Source organism: Anomalospiza imberbis, chromosome 10 (genome assembly GCF_031753505.1).
Source record: "Anomalospiza imberbis isolate Cuckoo-Finch-1a 21T00152 chromosome 10, ASM3175350v1, whole genome shotgun sequence".
Classification (NCBI taxonomy): Eukaryota; Metazoa; Chordata; class Aves; order Passeriformes; family Viduidae; genus Anomalospiza; species Anomalospiza imberbis.
This window is the reverse complement of record NC_089690.1, coordinates 4,329,471-4,345,510: the sequence shown is the minus strand read 5'-3', so window position 1 is coordinate 4,345,510 and position 16,040 is coordinate 4,329,471. Positions and strand designations below refer to the sequence as shown.

The window sequence follows — 16,040 nt, the reverse complement described above, 5'->3', positions numbered from 1 at the left end:
GGAAGTTTGGCCTCTGCAGCAGCTTCATGGTGGGAGTGAGGATTTGGCTGAAGGACCCGTAAGCTTTGCTCTGGCATTGACTCCTACTGCCCACCCCTACCACGTTTCTACAAGGAGAAATCCTGAGTGTGTCCCACTGAAAAGCTGTTGCAATGTGCACCGCTCACGGGCCAGCTCAGGAAACCTCTGTGGCAGCACTGAGCTCCTCTTGTGACGGTCACCGCCCACCCACGCCTGTCTGCTCTTGTCCTTGATGCCTTAGAAATACCCAGGAGAGATGGCACCTCGCAGGTCTGGCTGTATGTTTTCAGGGAGAAAGACTGATGCTACTTTCCTACCAGCTCTTGTACTATACCATACCCAAGGCAGTCGTTCTCGTCCTGCTTCCACACGGTATTTGGGCATCTGCCGAGCCACAAACTCATGCCCAAGCACCCTGTTGAGTCAAAGCCTATTCTTCTTGCAGCCTTAATCTCTTTGCTACGGAGCAGTTACCAGTACCAGTGTCTGTCGTCACGTCCGCTCTAGTCATGCCGTATAATTTGACAAGGGCTTGACCCCTTGCTCTTTGGTGTCTGTAGGAACTTCTCCATTGGATCTGAGCAGCCTTTTGGCTGCCCCCATTCCCAGTCACCCATCCTCCTTCCCCTTCCTGGGGAAGTGCTGGGACAAGAAGGCTGTGCCCCGTCCTGGGACCACCAGGGAACAGCATTTGATGCCATGGCATTGTCAGATGTGGATGGGCTGCTGTCAGCCCTCGCCGTGCTGGGGGTGGGAGCTGTACCACATCCCACCCAACAGAGGTGTTTAAGGAGAAAGTGACCAAGCCACAGGTCGTGGGCGTTTGCCAGTGGCCAAGGGCTGGTTTACAGGATCCCTGCTCCCTGCTCTGGGTGGCAGTTCCTGGGGGATGTGTGGGTTCAGCCGCTGGAAACTCACATGCTGTCTCTTGTAGCAGCATTGCGCTCTTCAGTGGGCACAAGCAAAGACTGAAAAGGCAAAATGTCCAGGTGTGTCCATCACCTCTGGGCACTGCTGGCCAGGGGGCTGGGAAGAGGTGCAAAGGCTTGTTTGGCTGTCACCCCAGCTCCAGCCTTTCCCCTGGCTGCCCTGAGGGAGGTTCTCACATCCCTGGGCCATCAGGAGGACATGGCAGAGCGGGACCATCCTGCTCCCACCTCTGGTGAGAGGCACAAAGCCCCTCCGCGCCTGCCTGCTCTCCACAGGGCACATGACCTGAGGGGCCAAATGCATGGTACAGATGGAGCATAAATACCTCAAACCTTCCAGGCCGACTCTGTAAGATCTCAGCCCCTCCACAAATTCACTCCACACAGTCACGGCCCCTTGGTCCGACGCCCAGCACTCCGGCATCCTCCACGTGGCAGCAAAATCACACCCCAAAGACATGGGATGTTGTAAATCCAGCTTGTAAATGACCTTCACTTTGTTTTGTTCAGTCTTTCTGATGTATATCTTGCTCTTTTTTTTTTTTTTTTGCAGGTGGTACTTTCTGGTGTAATAATTCTCTGCAGTTCTGGTATGAAGGTGGTGTATTTGTTAAAAGCAGTTTGTTCTATCCTTTTTTTTTTTTTTTTTGTGGTTTTCAGAAGCCCATTGGTGCATTTTACAATGGGGTCTTGTAGTGTGTCACGCGAAAGAAAAAATATGCAGATATGTTATGGAGTGATTTTTATTTTCAAATGACTGTGTTGTTGACAACTATACATATAATACATATATATAATCAAAATACTAAGAAAAAAAAATCTAAATTTACCAAAATCTGTATATTTTAATAAATGCATAAAGCTTTATTGTGTGCCTTTACATTTAAAAATCAAAGAGGAACTAAGGGATTTGTAAAGACAGCCAGGGACAAATGTGTCTCAGAATTAGTTTCCATAGTAATGTAAATCTTTTAAATGGAAGACTAAACCAAAAAGAAATAATAAAAAGAATTCCCATGTAAATTTTGTTAAGCCAATCAGTACCTGAAGTTCTGATATTTTTTTCAGTGCTAAATTGAAGCTAGAAATTAACAAAATCTTGCTTTAAATGATTCAAAAATTCCATTTTAGAAGATCCATTTCAGTGGGCTGACTTTGTTATTTACTTGTAGTGTTGTGAGAGAAAATGGTTATCTGTTTACACAATAAAAAAAAACCTAAAAAAACAAAAGGAAAAACCCAAAGCCAATGACCACAGGTTGACTATTGCAGTGCTAAGGCCTGGGGTGCGCTGATGTCTTCCCTGCTGCTGGCACTCACCTTTCCCTGGGGGAGCTGAGGTGTCACAGCACTGTCCCCTCCCTGCGTGGGCAGCGGGGCTGTGCAGAGGCAGACACAGCTGCCTGTCCCCTTTGGGGCGCTCAGAGCCACCAGTGTGCCCCCCAGGGCTCCTTCCTGCTGTCCCTGTCAACTGGGGAGTGGGGAGCCTGCCAGGTGCTCTCCCCATTGTGGGGATGGGATGAAAAGCTCCAGCTGGTCCAGGTGGAGTTAAGGAGAGCTCTGCTGGACATCAGGGACCGACCTCCACACTGGGGTGACCACCATGGCTCACAGCCGCCACTCCACACTTGGTGTTAGGAACGGGGTGGAGCAGTTTTTCGATTCAGGAGAATTATATTTGATCCTATTTTGAGGCTTTGGGTCAGCAAATGAGCACTAAAATCCTTCATGAGCCAACAGCGCTGTGGCTAATCCAGACCAAGAGAGCCCCACAGGGAAACAGAGTGTTTTGGGCAGGCACAAAGCAGGTGTTTCAGCTTTGATCCTTTAAAAACTAGAAGAGTTTAATGTTCTTTGTGCTTCCTCAGAACCCTTCCCCTCTGTGGTGCCAGCACTAGTACCCCGTCACATTCTTGGCCCCATCTCCTCGCACCCCATGGTTGCAGATGTGCATTTTCCCTGCAGCTGCTGCGGTGTTGCTTTGCTTTGTTTGGTTTTTAATTCTCTTCCCTGAAATAAAACTTCTTCCTTCCTCTGAGCAGCACTCCCGGGGCCTTTAAGAGCTGGATGTGGGGTCGGATGCTGGTAACCTGTGGCTGTGGGCAGAGCACAGAGCCCCAGTACCTCTCCCTGCCAAGGGTCCCCTTGGCATCACGTGCATGAGGATCGCGGAATGGATGAGATTGGAAGGGAGCGGGTGCATCCTAACGGGGTGGGCAGAAAAAAGTCCCCCAAGCACTGCCTGGCAGGCAGTTCCCAACCAGGTCATGCACCTCCCGCAGCACCAAAACCCTGCCGGGCCATGCGACACAGGCGTTCCCGTGCTTTTCCCCCCCAGTTTGCTCCAGAGCTGTTTGCCGGCAGCATTCCATCGGACTTCTGCTCCGAGGTGTCCCACGCCGCAGTCGGTCCCGGGGTCAAGAGGGTAAACCCGTGGGCACAATCCACAATCCCCGGGCAGCCTGCACAAGCTGGCACGTCTGTGCCCCCCTCCGCCCGGGGCAGCCGCCCATCAATGGCAGCACTGACAGCATCCTCGGGATGCACAACAACGGCCTGTGCCCTGCCTGTGATGTCATGGGCACAAGTGTCCTGCCTGGGGACATTGCACAGCGCTGCACAGCTCACCCAACAGAGCCGCCTTCGAGGCTGCTCGCTGCGACAGCCAGATGCTCGGGCTGCTGCCCATCCCTGCGCCAGGCAGGAGCACAGCCAGCCTCTCTCTGGCTCCTTTTAAATGCTCCAGCTTCCCATGTGGAGGAGGGGAGGTGGGAGCTGCAGCACCCTTGCCCGTGGCTGTGTCACTCAGTTTGGTTTCTCCAGATGAAGCAGACCAAGCACAGTCCAGAACGCATGGCCTTGTTTTCCCATTATTCATCATCCCAAAAAACTTAGTTGCCCAGACCCTTCTCCTCCTCCTGCTGCCTCTCCACTGGGGCTCTCCTCTTGCCCATGTCTGAGCAGCAGCTATTCCTCTTTTCCTTCTCTTGGCTTACACAAATTGTTTGAACTGAGTTAACATCTCTGGGAACAGATGGGATTTTGTATCAGTGTAAATAAATTGCTACAGCCTCTGGTAAGAGCAGAGTTAGATCTTGATCTTACACAGTTTTAATCAGAGCGATGACCCCAGATCAGACTCCCACTTTAGTTGAGAGCACTTTCAGCAACATGAGGTCTCACCTTCATGGTGCTTGGGGTCATCTCTACCACTTCAGGGGCTTTCTAATTCTTCCCAGTATAAAGAAACCCACTAGTGGGTACAACTCGTACAAGCTGCTGCTGGGAACATTGAAAGAACCAAAGGATAAGATAACGGACAGGCTCATGCAGGAAGATTACTCATATTTAAAATATTCTTCATTTAATGCCACAGCAGAGCAGTTTTTCATCCTGAGCTGCTATAAAAAAAATCTTCAAAATCATTGGCAATCCCTGTCATGGAAAAACTGGCTATGGAAACACACAGGAAGGAAGGAAAAGAAAAGTAGTCAGGGGTTGCAGGTACTCTGTTATTTATTGTACAGTATTTCACTGAAAGTACAAAGGCATCATCAGTACTCACCAGAATTGTATTGTAACAGGTACATTATACTGCATGTTAAAATGTGCTGCTTCAACGAGGCAAGACAGAACGCAAATTTAGAGGAAGAAAGAAAGGAGTTTAAAAAAATGTAAAAATACATTTTTTAGTAACTGATCTGTACAAAAGAAAAAAAAAAAACAACAAAACTGAAGCAGAGGGCAGAGATTAGAGCCCCCAAAGTCATTTATAACTATTTAAAAAGGCACTGTTATCTACCATGTCATTAGGACCTTTGGGTTCGGTTTCCTTCATACTGATGACTGTGGGGGTAGGGGAAACACTGTTACTAAAATGATCAGACTCATACAAAAGTATTTACAGAGAAAGGCAGAAAAATCCCCTCCTCTTGTTCCAAAAGAGAAACATTTGCCTGGTGGGAGAGGACAGCCTTTCTCCCTATCCTCTCTCCCAAGCCGTGCCAGACCCCTGACCTTGAGTGGGAGAAATCAAACAGTGAGGATGGGGGAGAAGCTGTCAGAGTCCTCCTAACAATGGGAAAGTGTCTCTCTCATTTCTGTTTTATTGCTTTAAACTCTCCTATAATCAGGGGAGCTAGAAGATAAACTAAAATCCCTAAACCCCACACCATAACCCCAAACCATCCTGGCTGCGAGAAGACGGGGCAGGTGGTGGGGACAAAACGGTGACAAAACCAAGAGGTAGGGCTGGCTGGAGCTGTCTTTCTAGAGAAAGGGGGGAAGACACGGGGAGAATAATGCTTCAAACTACCAGACATTTGTGCTGCTTTTCTAAATCTCTCCCTGGGAGCCTGACAGCCGCACGTGTCAGCAGAAGCAAACCCAGGGCGCACGAACCCACCAGCCAAAGCATCGGACGGCAGCCGTGGGGCGTCCCCGGGGTGTCTACACGTGAGCGCTCTTGGCATGGGTGGGCGAGCTGGATCCCGAGCCGTAGTAGAAGCGGTTCTCGCCGAAGGTCTGCGCGTCTCCCGAGCAGCACACGATGACGCAGCCGCCGAAGAGGCAGAGGGCAGAGCCGATCCAGCCCGTGTACAGCGAGTAGCCGAAGCTCATGATGGTGGTCTCGCGGTGGGCGCACACCGGGAACCAGATGGTCGCCACGACGCCACACATGGCTGGGGACGGGGCGGGGAAGGACAGCGTTAGGGTTCTGAACTGGAGGGAGTGACAGCAGAGTGTCACACGCATCTGGGCACAGAGGGGAAACCCATCCCTCCTCCCTTCCAGTCCCACCCCAGAAGAAGCGGCATCAGTGCTGGGTCCAGGAGGTCTCCAAGCAGGAGGCAACATGGGAGCATCAGGAGTGAGAGATGGAGAGAGAACAGCCATCTCTCTCAGGCACCAACAAGAAAGAAAAACAGCAGCTGCCTAATACAATATAATATATTTATTAGAAGGGAAACAGATTTGTTCCCTCAAAATACCTTCGAGAGGGAAAAACGAGAGTCATCCCTGAAACTGATGATCTGGAGAACTGCAGAATTAGGAACAGATTAGATACGAAGAGGCCATGAAAACCATATGGATCAGTGAGAGAATAAAAACTGTGGACCACTGTGAACTGGCTTAAATCCCTATTTCCACATGGACTCACATGCTGTGTCCTCAGCCCATGTCCCTCCTCATCACTGCAGAGGCTCTACTGAGTGGTCACATAAACTTCACCAAAATCTCCCAGCACTCTAACGCGGAGTAGGGTTTATGAAATAGCAGAAAATGAGCAGGGACAAAATAAGCAGCAGTTAGGCATTGCTGGGTTTTTTTCATGGAAAAGGAAATGTCTCGCAGCTCTGGAAAACAGATTCTACTTCCCTGTGGAGAATTTCTATCAAGCGATGGAGACAAACCCAGCAAGGCTCTCCAGATATTTACCGAATTGAATAAAAATGGGACCTGAAGAGTCTGCAGAAGAGAAAAGGGGATCCTACTTCAGGACTACAGTGGGTCAAAAAATGACGGCAGGCTTCACATTTTACATTATATTCCATAGGGGGATTTTGCACAAAAAGCCAGAAGGCTGCTGCAGTGGTGCTGTGAGGTGACATGTGAGGGAGACAGTCCCCACAGAGTCCCCACATGCACCGAGGGCAACGGGAGTTGATGGTGTTAATCACCTCCCAGAAGCAGGTCCTAAAACAATACTCCTTGATGGCCTGTACATCTGAGAAGAATTAATCTGTCAATATTTACTTGCCTCCGGGACAAGCTGTGCAGGACTCCATCCTTGTGGCTATCAGAGAATCAGAGCAAAACAATAACAGGACCATGGCAGCGTTACAGATTTCCACCGACCATGTTAAAAGGTATCTGGAGGCAGTGTCAGAAAGTTAAGGTTGCAAGAGGGAAAAAGAAAGGGGTGAGAGTAAAAATAAAATTGTTTAGTTAAAGCAGAGAACAAACCGTAGCTCCTGGCTGATACAGCAAAAAACCCATCCCCAAAGCTGCAGTTATTGTGAGAGAAAATATTTTCTTATGGAAAAGAGAAGAACATTTGAAGGATGCTCATAAAGCCAGAAATAATTTTGGGCCTCCTCAAAGGAAGGGCCCCGCAGCTTTGGAAGGAATTTTGGAGAGGGCAGGGAGGGGAGAAGAGCATTTCTCCTGTGTGTGGAGTGGTCCTGCAAACAGCTCATGAACCTCCAACACTTTAAAACAAAAATGTATCAGTTGGGAATCCACAAAGCATTCTAATGGGCTCTGTGAACAAAACTGCTTTGTTGTCCGAAAAAACACAATCATCTTTTCTTTCTCTGTCAACAGTAAATATATATATATATATATATATATTTGTCTATAGACTATAAGAGCCTTATCTCTCCAGACCCTCCCCCACAAGACAGGACCGAAGAAAACACTTGCACTGGGGTGAGAAGAGCTCTCAGGGATGCTCACACAATGGCTTCTCTTGTGCATGTGGCTCCACTACATGTAAAACACCTTATTTTAATGCTGACAATGCCAGAAAGCTGTGAAACACAAGCCAAGGACTTTGCATGGGTTCACTCGACCTCTCTGTCCTCGGAGGCCGCCAGCTGCCGTCAGTCACCAGTGACCCTGCTGCTGAGCAAGAGGAATGCCCTGGAACAGGACTGGGCTTCATCGCTCTGCATAGATTAGGTTGGGCTGTAAATCCTCCGAGGGGATGGGAAAAGGACAGTCAGCAACTGCAATGTCTCTCTGTGGGCTCAAATTTTATTCTGGTTGTACCACAGAGAAAGGCTGAGAAAAAAAGGTGATTTGACAAGAAACCTTTTCCAAAGAGATTGGAAAAGGAGCTTTAGGGCAAGTTTCAAGTTCTACAATGGCTGCGTATGTGGAAGTGTAGATAGAAGTTGTTATCCCTTCTCTCGTGCTAATTTCAGGACATCCTTTGCCTCTCTCTAAACAAGAAATCTTCAGACAGTAGAGCTGCTGTAGCCAATATAGTCTAGCAGAAAAATAAAAGAAGGTCTGCAAAGAGAAGGAATATTTTCTATTAGAGCAACCAATTTAGTTGGGAAAACAAGCCTGTTTTGGGGCACATGGAATTCCTGCCTGCTTTTTGCAGCTGGAGTAGGCAATCTTGTAAAAGCCACTGCCTCTACCTAAAAAACCCTCTCAGCACTGCACGGCATGAATGTCCTTGCTCCATCCGATTGCTGTGAATCCACATGGATCCATCCCAGCTCCCGGTGTTTCCAAGTCTTTTTTAACTGTGGATTTGCGGTAGCTCAGTCTGCTGAGCTGAAACCCTTAATACTCAACATTAGAGATGTGTTGGAGTCAGAAGGATGTGCACGGAGACAAGAAGCACAGAAGGTGCTTGGGGAGCTGGGAGAGAGGGAACAGGATTGTTCTAACTCAAGGGACAGTGAGTCCCTGCCAAATTCCTTAACAGTAAGTTAAAGGCTTTTTGCAGAAGAAAGAATACTTTTCTTTCACATCTAAATTTAACTATTCCGAATTGCTGACTCAAAGTCACATGGATTTCTCTTTCAAAGCATTTAGTTGAATAAAATAGATACCATAGTTGTTTTTTTTTTCTGTGCTCAAGGCAATCTTTTTATCTTGATATCTATGGTTTTACAACTAAACCTCACACAGTCTTCAAGAAAACTCATTAACATCCAGTATTTTGTACCCAAAGGCTTATTTTGTAGTATCAATTCCCACTACTATATATTTCATCTGTTTTCCAGTGTCTGAGTCCCTCTCCTCCATTGGGAAAATGCCCTCTTGGTTACCAGCAAGTGGTCCTCCAAATTAGTATCAGCAACATGGGCTGGGCCAGGGTTTTTCCATCAACACCAAAGTGTGAAATGTTTTCATACCAGCTCAGAGCAAACCTCTGCTGATGGTTGTTTTCAGCCATAAATCAATTCTCTTGGTCAGATAGGATCAAACAAAGCCATAAACACATCAGCAGCAGAATAGCAGGGCGTGCACACAGGTTGCACTCCAGCAGCCTGTGATTATCAGTGGACAGAAAAATCAGTGGAATATCTGAACCCATTCTTTTCCTGGCAACTTTTCAGCTTTTTATATATATTTTTTTTTTCTTTTCTTTTTGGCTCCATGCTGTGTTTCAATCCCTGTTTTCCCTTATACCAGATTTCAGTGACAAACTGCCATCCATTCCCTGAGCAGCAAGTTTGCCATCCATTCCCTGAGCAAGTGAAGTTTGCTTTGGGACCAGCTTCCCTGTTTGCATCCCCACTCCCTATTTCTGCTGCATTAGGGAGTGTTTTGGGGGCCATTTTCTTTTAATCAGAGCTCTGGGTGTTGCTCTCCCCTAAGAGGAAAAGTCTGGAGCCTGTGAGGTTGTGGAAACCATGAGTGAGAGTTCAGTGGCTGGAGGGTGAATAAAAGCAGTCCAGGGCATGTTACTTCTAGAATATAATGGATTTTAACTCAGTGTTGTATCTTTCAGAGCCTGATCCATGCTTGTTAAATGTTCTGGAATGGTGACACCTCTGCAGCTAACAGATCATTAATCAGCTTAAATAATGTCAAGGTACTAAACTCTGTACATTATTCTTCTTCCAAAGGGACTGTCTTGCTGATGAGCCTGGAAAAAAACGGGCTTTGTAAATATAAATATGGGTTGATTTCCTCTTTCCTTTTTTAAAAAAAGCAACCTAGGAGCAAAAGAAGCTTATTTATTCTTCATTTGTAATCTGACAAAAAGAGCATTATTGTAATTGTGACTAAAACATTGTGACCAGGCTGCTGACCCCAGCCCAGATCACTCAGGGCATCAGTAACACCAGTAAATCAGTCACCTGTATGTGCTTCAGGGCTCACAGGGGTGAAAATCAATAAGATGTGGTCCAAATCTGACCCAAAGATCATTTGTCTGCCAATGTCTCCGTGACACAAATGTGAGAGATGTGATCTCTCAAGCTTCCTTTCCTCACAGGATTTACCTAGTGGGAAAGCTGAGTTCTGAGGCAGAGGGGAGCCCAGTTTGTGCAGCACCACAACTCTCCATCACCCCCTCACACCTGCTCTCCTCCCTGGTGTCCCGCTGCAGCATGACTGGGATGGGATAGTGGCACACCAGACACCAAACCCTGGTGGGACACTGCAGCACAAAGGATTTCAATTGTCCTAATACAGTGGTACCCAACAGCGTCACTGCAATTTGTCATCTGAGAGCTGGTCCTGTCATCCTCTCGCCCTTTGGGATTTTTAGGGACAGTCCTCTTGCCTCCAAACCTGCAGCCATGCAAGGAGGGCTGACCTGCAGCATAGCTCCCCTTGAGTGGAACCAAAATCTTGTGGCTTTTGTGGCAAAGTGCAGCTCTGCTGGGCCTCCCCATCCGGGGCAGGGCAGAGCAGACTCCTCCAGCACTGAAATTTCATTCACAGGGAGAAAACCTCCACCTTTTCTTTCTCTTCTCCAAGCCCAAATACGTGACTCAAGGTTCCAGGGCAGGGATGAAGATCACATTCCAACATGGCTGTTCATGACTGGGACCAGTCCTAGACTGGCCCTTTAAAGCTGATGTTAGGACTTGCAGCTGTGCTCTGAAACTCCGCAGGCCCCTTGGACTCAATCCCTCAGATTTGGGCTGTTTGGACTTGTGCTAACCACAGGGTGATGGAGGAGGGATGACTTGCATGGAAGGAGCATCCAGAGGACAGCCCTTCCAAGTGTGCAGCTATGTTCAGTGCCCACTTGAAAAAAAAGGAGAAGAAGAAGAAAGAAGACGGGCATGATGTCAGTGCTGGCTGCCAGCGAGCAGCAGAGCCACACAAAGAGGTCACTTTGCCTCTCCCCTCCTCCTCTGCCACAGACGGGTGACAACAAGGCCCCACAGGCTGTTGCTGAGATGACGAGGCCTCAAGAACATGCAGGTGTTGCATGGGGGACAATGAGCTCCACAGTCTGTGCTGCTCAAAACAATCTCCTCCACAAGCACCGAGGACGGGAAGAAATTCCCAGGGGAGCTTGGAGGCCAAGGGCGAGGCCGGCCAGAGGGGGTTGGGAGGTGCAGAGGACATGCCAGTCCTCTTCCCGTGCCAGCGCCATCCCTCTTCCCATGTCCGTGCCACCTCCATGCTCCTTCCCTTGTGGTTGCCACAGGACCAGCCCCGTTCAGTAAGGGCTTCCCTTCACACATGCCTCAGCTTACTTGCCCTGGCTGTCCAGGGAAAATTTGGAGGCTCTGCCTTCCCTATTAAGTAGCTTGAAAGTTTAGACCCTTTCCCAAAAATCACTTCCACAGTGAACCAGCACGATCCATGCCTGCAGGCTCTGCCCGTGTGCGATGGCCTTCCAAGAGAAGCCGTGCCTGAGAACTCCACAAGGCAAAGACAGAGGGATTGACAGCCCTCCCTCTAACCCTGCTTCATCCCTGCCTCCTGTCCTTGTCCTCCCACTCCTGTCCGTGCCTTTTGTCCACCCAAAAGTGGACAAAAGTATAAAATGACTGCAGCAATGCTGGCGAGCTCCAGGGCCAGCCCAGCCGGCACAAACCCTTCCAGGAGAACGCGCCCAACCATCCTGCGGCGTCCGGGGGCAGGGGACGGGCTGCAGCCCCCCAGCTGCGGCAGGTGCCTTACCCAGGAGGATGATGAGGATCCCTCCCAGCTGGGAGCGCCGGTACTTGGCTGCCCCGGGCTCGTGGCCCATGCGGATGCAGGGCAGGACCGTTATCAGCAGGAAGATGGCGGGAAGGCCCAGCACAGAGGCGGCGATCATCAGCGCGCGACAGGCTTGGACGTACCCTGTGGGCAAGGCAAGGGAGCAGGATTTTATTATTTGGCACAAGAAAAGGAGACTTTGGAGAAAAGCTCCTGTTTGGTTAGAGCCCGAGACATGCACGGAGTAGGGGAATTGGGTTCATCCCTGTGTAAACATTCAGTCTTCACCAGGCATGGGCCAGTGAGGCTGCAGTGCAGTGGGGAGTGCATGGATACGGGATGTGCAGGCTCACAGTTTCCCAAAAAACAAACAGCACTGCCCGGAAAACATAAGCTCTTCCCAGAGAGACACTGAGAAATCATGGAGCTGGAAAATATGGGAAGGGAAAGTAGGAGAAATTCTCTCTAGGAAGGGGTTTCCCTGTATCTTTTCATAGTGAGAGCTTGATCAAAGAACAAGATTTTTAAATCTTCAAAATTAAATAGCAGTAATTTAAAGCCTCAAAGACTGTCCCATCATTCAGAGGGCTGAATAGTTGTAGACCCACTACTGACACTGCAGGTCCATGGGATGCTGCCAGCAGCTGCCCCCAGGCAATGAGCCCTGTTGACCTGGGAGGAGGAGGAGGAGGAGGAGGAGGGACACTCCTCACCCACAGCCACACCTCAGCACTGCACCCCAGGAGCTCAGCCTGGCTCTGGGGTCTCAGAGGAGATCCATGGCTTGAGCTGAGTACTGGCACAGCCCTTCCTTAGGGAGAAGACTTTGCAGAGCTGCTGGAGCTGCCCTGACCAAGGGCCAGATTATTCCTCTGGATCCCTATGGACATCACAGGATCCCCTGGCACTTCATCAGCTCCCATTCCTCTCTTACCTGTCCCTGTGCACAAGGCAACAGGAAACAACAGGGACCAGGGGCTGTGGGGGTGCTGGGCAGGAGCATGACATTTCTGCCACTCTGGGAGGGTCTATGTATCACAAGATATGATTTTAAAATATATATTACATGTATATCTAAATTTTATAATATATACTTTATATGTAATGTATATGTACTATACAAAAATTACATATAAGTAAATTATACCAGGTCATTATTAGCATGCAAAAGGAAAAGGACAAATGTCAGATTTGCCCCAGTGCCTAGTGACCTCCCCCAGTTTTCAGGACAGTCTCAGCACAGAGAGTGTGCTGGCTCTCTGTCCCCTCTTATTAACAAAAAGAAGCTGCCAGATGCAGGCATGGAATTTCAGGATGCTTCAACCAACACCAGCAAAGAGGGGCCTTGAGCACATCCCACTGACACACAGGTACAACCCCAGGAATGAGGATTTTACTGTTTCTGGAAATGCAGACACTGCGTGTATTGAATATTGGCTTGATTTTTTCAAGAGGAAACTTAAAAAAAATTGTTACCTTAGGAGTTCAGGGCATAAAAGCAGACCCTAAACAAAGGAGATGGCTGTACCCTGTGTGGATTCTGTGCAACCAATTCCAAGTAAATGAGAATAAAAACAATTCATTTTAAAGACTTGACTCAGACAAAGAAAGGCTCTAAATATATTTCAGCTATTGGGCACACCAGGGTAAATTTCCCTCTCATGCTCAGCTGTGGGTATCAAACAGGCTACAAGCAGAAACATCTTGGTTTGTGATTTGCTTCTGCTTGAGGGAAGCTTTGCTCTCTGCTACTGCCAGACCCATTCACTTATTTATTAAGTTGCATTCACTAATGTTTCTTCGGGGCAAAACCTTCCTCTGTCTTCTCTGCTGAATCAGATTTAACAACAGCAGGCAAACTTACTAAAATAAAAGTAAGCACACACAGAGAAAGGGAGAACGAGAGACTCAACATTGCTAAGGGCTGTGTGCCACAGACCAAGCTCTGTAACAGAGAGAAATTCAGGAATTATCTTTTTAACCTCTTGCTAAATTATCTTCATGACAATGTAAACCAGTAAATAAAGAAACATGAAAGAAAATGACAAGGAATGGTCATTTCTGCCCTGTCAGCTTTGAGAGAGGCGCCTTTGACGTGGAAGAGGAGTTGCAATCTAAAACACAGCAGAATGAAGTGCTACAGGGTGGTTGAAACTGGCAAGCTCACAAACTAAACTTACAGGCAGCAGACCTCACAAGACTTTGGCAGGTTTAATTAGCCCAAAAGATGTATTTATGCCGATTAAACACCTTGCTTGATTTTTGCCTTTCAGTAAACTAGATGAATGTTACTATACCATTAAAAAATATCAAGTTAAATGTAGTTACATCAGTTTGCTGTGTAAAAGTCCTGCCTTGCCTCAGAATCTGTGGGAAGCACAAGACCACCAAGACTAGTTATGATCTTCTGAAAGATTAAAAGCCACAGCAGCATTAATAATAGATGCTGAAAGATTCATTATGCTCCAAATCACTTTAAGGAATCAAACCTTAACATTTGTAATAGTTCACCATCCCCTTGAAATGCTCTATTACACCTCAGTGTGCTCTGTACGTCTTGCAGTGCAATCCAGAGACAAGAGGTGAAAGGAGCAGTGAGATTTTACTAAGAGCAATGATTAAACATTAACTGGATTTTAGCAGCCACAGGAAACATGAGACCTGGGCGTGATTAAAACCAGGTGTACATCAATGAGAACCGTGTTAAGAGCTATCATTCAACTTCTTTAGTGCATTCAGTGGGCCATCTCCTGTGCTGATGGAGCTGCAGGAGCTTCCCCATCACCTCCTGCAGCAGCTGCACCTGCGCTGCCCTGGGCAAGGCTTCAGCCCCACTCGGGGTGGGAAGGGGAGGATGGGACACACTCACCCGGCAGTATGAGGATGTCCACGAGGGGCTTGCAGTGATAGAGACCCGTTGCCATGACACAGTCTGCCCACAGCCCCTTGGATCCCAGCTCGTCCATTTTCCTGCAGGTGGTGATGGTGTAGCCGCAAGTCACCACCCAGTCGTTGGTGGCCGTGGCCACAACCACCCCGATCCACCCTACAAAGCTGCAGACAAATCCAGCCAGGTGCAGGCAGGTGGCCACCATCTCCGTCCTTTGGTGGGGACAGCTGGACAGGACAGTGCCCACGGGGGAGAGCGGAGCCGCCCGGAGAGGTCCCGGCTGCAGGAGCGGGAGGGATGGGGATGGGCAGGAGCAGGTCCCTGCTCAGGCTCTGCTGCAAACACTCGGCTGCCTCTGCCCAGCTCCCTCCCTGGGAGGGGTCAGAGCTGCCTCCAGCCCCACAGGCATGGGAGGAGCAAGGGGGAGCCCCAGCTTCTGCCAGAGCGGCCGGAGCGTCCGAGGGGAAGGAGGGTGTGCACAGGAGGGGATGCACGGTCGCGCCCAAGCGGGCTTGAAAAACAAGCCGGAGGGGTTTATTGCAATGCAAACAAACAGTCTGACTATTCGAAATTTAGCACAGAGGGAGAAAAATTAAGGCGGTGTTTGCCAGCTGAACTTTAATAGTCGCACTGTACATCCTCGTGGAAAGGTAAGGGGAGGAATGTGGTGGACGGAGTTACTGAAGAGGTGGAATTGATCACTTCATCAAAGCCATCAGCACAGCTGCTGTAAAGGGACAAAATCAGTCTTGGGTCTTTCCTGATGTTTCCAGTAACTGTCAAAATAGCAAAGACCCACCACTGCTTTCTCTGCTGTGCCTGGGCTTTCAGAAGTATTAACTAACTCTCACTGAGTCTTAAATACTTAACATCACCACAGTGATGTTAACTGTGGCTTAACATCACCACAGTCCCTCTTTTGAATCCTCAAATTAAAATGAGCAGCTTTTAACTCAGACTTTTAGTCCGAGTAAATTTACTATATGAATTTTAGTACATCTGTTAAAGCAGGAGCAGCCCACTTCAAAACACCAGAGGCGGAGAAACTCCACATCTTCCCGTTCTGCGTCGGGAGAAACAGGCAGGCAGGACATTTTCCTAGCTTCGCTCTGTATTTTCACAGCACATATGTATGTTCTCGCGTGCCAACACATCCCTGAGGATATTCCATGGCCGGGTGTCCTCCTCCAGCGGTTTTGGGAAGGGAAGGATTGAACGAGGCGGATGCTGCGAGCCTGGAGAGACCACTAGTGGAGAGCTGTCCGCGGTGCACGGCAGGGAACGGGACGAGAAAGTGACACAACAGTGAATTTCATTCACTCCTAGAGCTGCCAGTGAGAAAGAAACACGGGAAAAGCCACTCCGAGTTTAAAGTGCTAGGAATTAAATATATCCTGCTCCTCATCCAAGGCTGTTTTTTGCCGTTCTTTAACAACAAAGAAGAAAAACATGATCAAGAGCATCCTAACTATCATTTGTCACCTGCTCCTTAGATCCAAAATTCAAGGACATGAGGTCACAGTTTTCTGTCAAAGCTTTATCTGAACACTGGAGCACTACCAATA

At 48.5% G+C, this 16,040-nt stretch overlaps 1 protein-coding gene across 1 annotated transcript; it reads right to left on the bottom strand.

Annotated features, from left to right (window-relative positions):
* Positions 1–5,252: 5,252 nt before the first annotated feature.
* Positions 5,253–14,836, bottom strand: CLDN11 (claudin 11). Its single transcript, XM_068200275.1, has 3 exons — positions 14,455–14,836; positions 11,565–11,729; positions 5,253–5,632 (listed from the first exon to the last, which is right to left on the bottom strand). Exons 1-3 carry the CDS (start codon positions 14,678–14,680, stop codon positions 5,400–5,402), a joined length of 624 nt encoding a protein of 207 aa, XP_068056376.1. The 5' UTR covers positions 14,681–14,836; the 3' UTR covers positions 5,253–5,399.
* Positions 14,837–16,040: the final 1,204 nt, after the last annotated feature.

Bases quoted from the DNA above. Each gene is read 5' to 3' on its own strand.
- CLDN11 (XM_068200275.1), bottom strand. From the start codon at position 14,680: ATGGTGGCCACCTGCCTGCACCTGGCTGGATTTGTCTGCAGCTTTGTA. The intron at 11,730-14,454 runs GTGAGTGTGTCC...CCTTGCCCACAG, and splicing joins GGACATCCTCATACTGCCGG to GGTACGTCCAAGCCTGTCGC. The intron at 5,633-11,564 runs GTAAGGCACCTG...CCCCGTCCCCAG, and splicing joins GATCCTCATCATCCTCCTGG to CCATGTGTGGCGTCGTGGCG.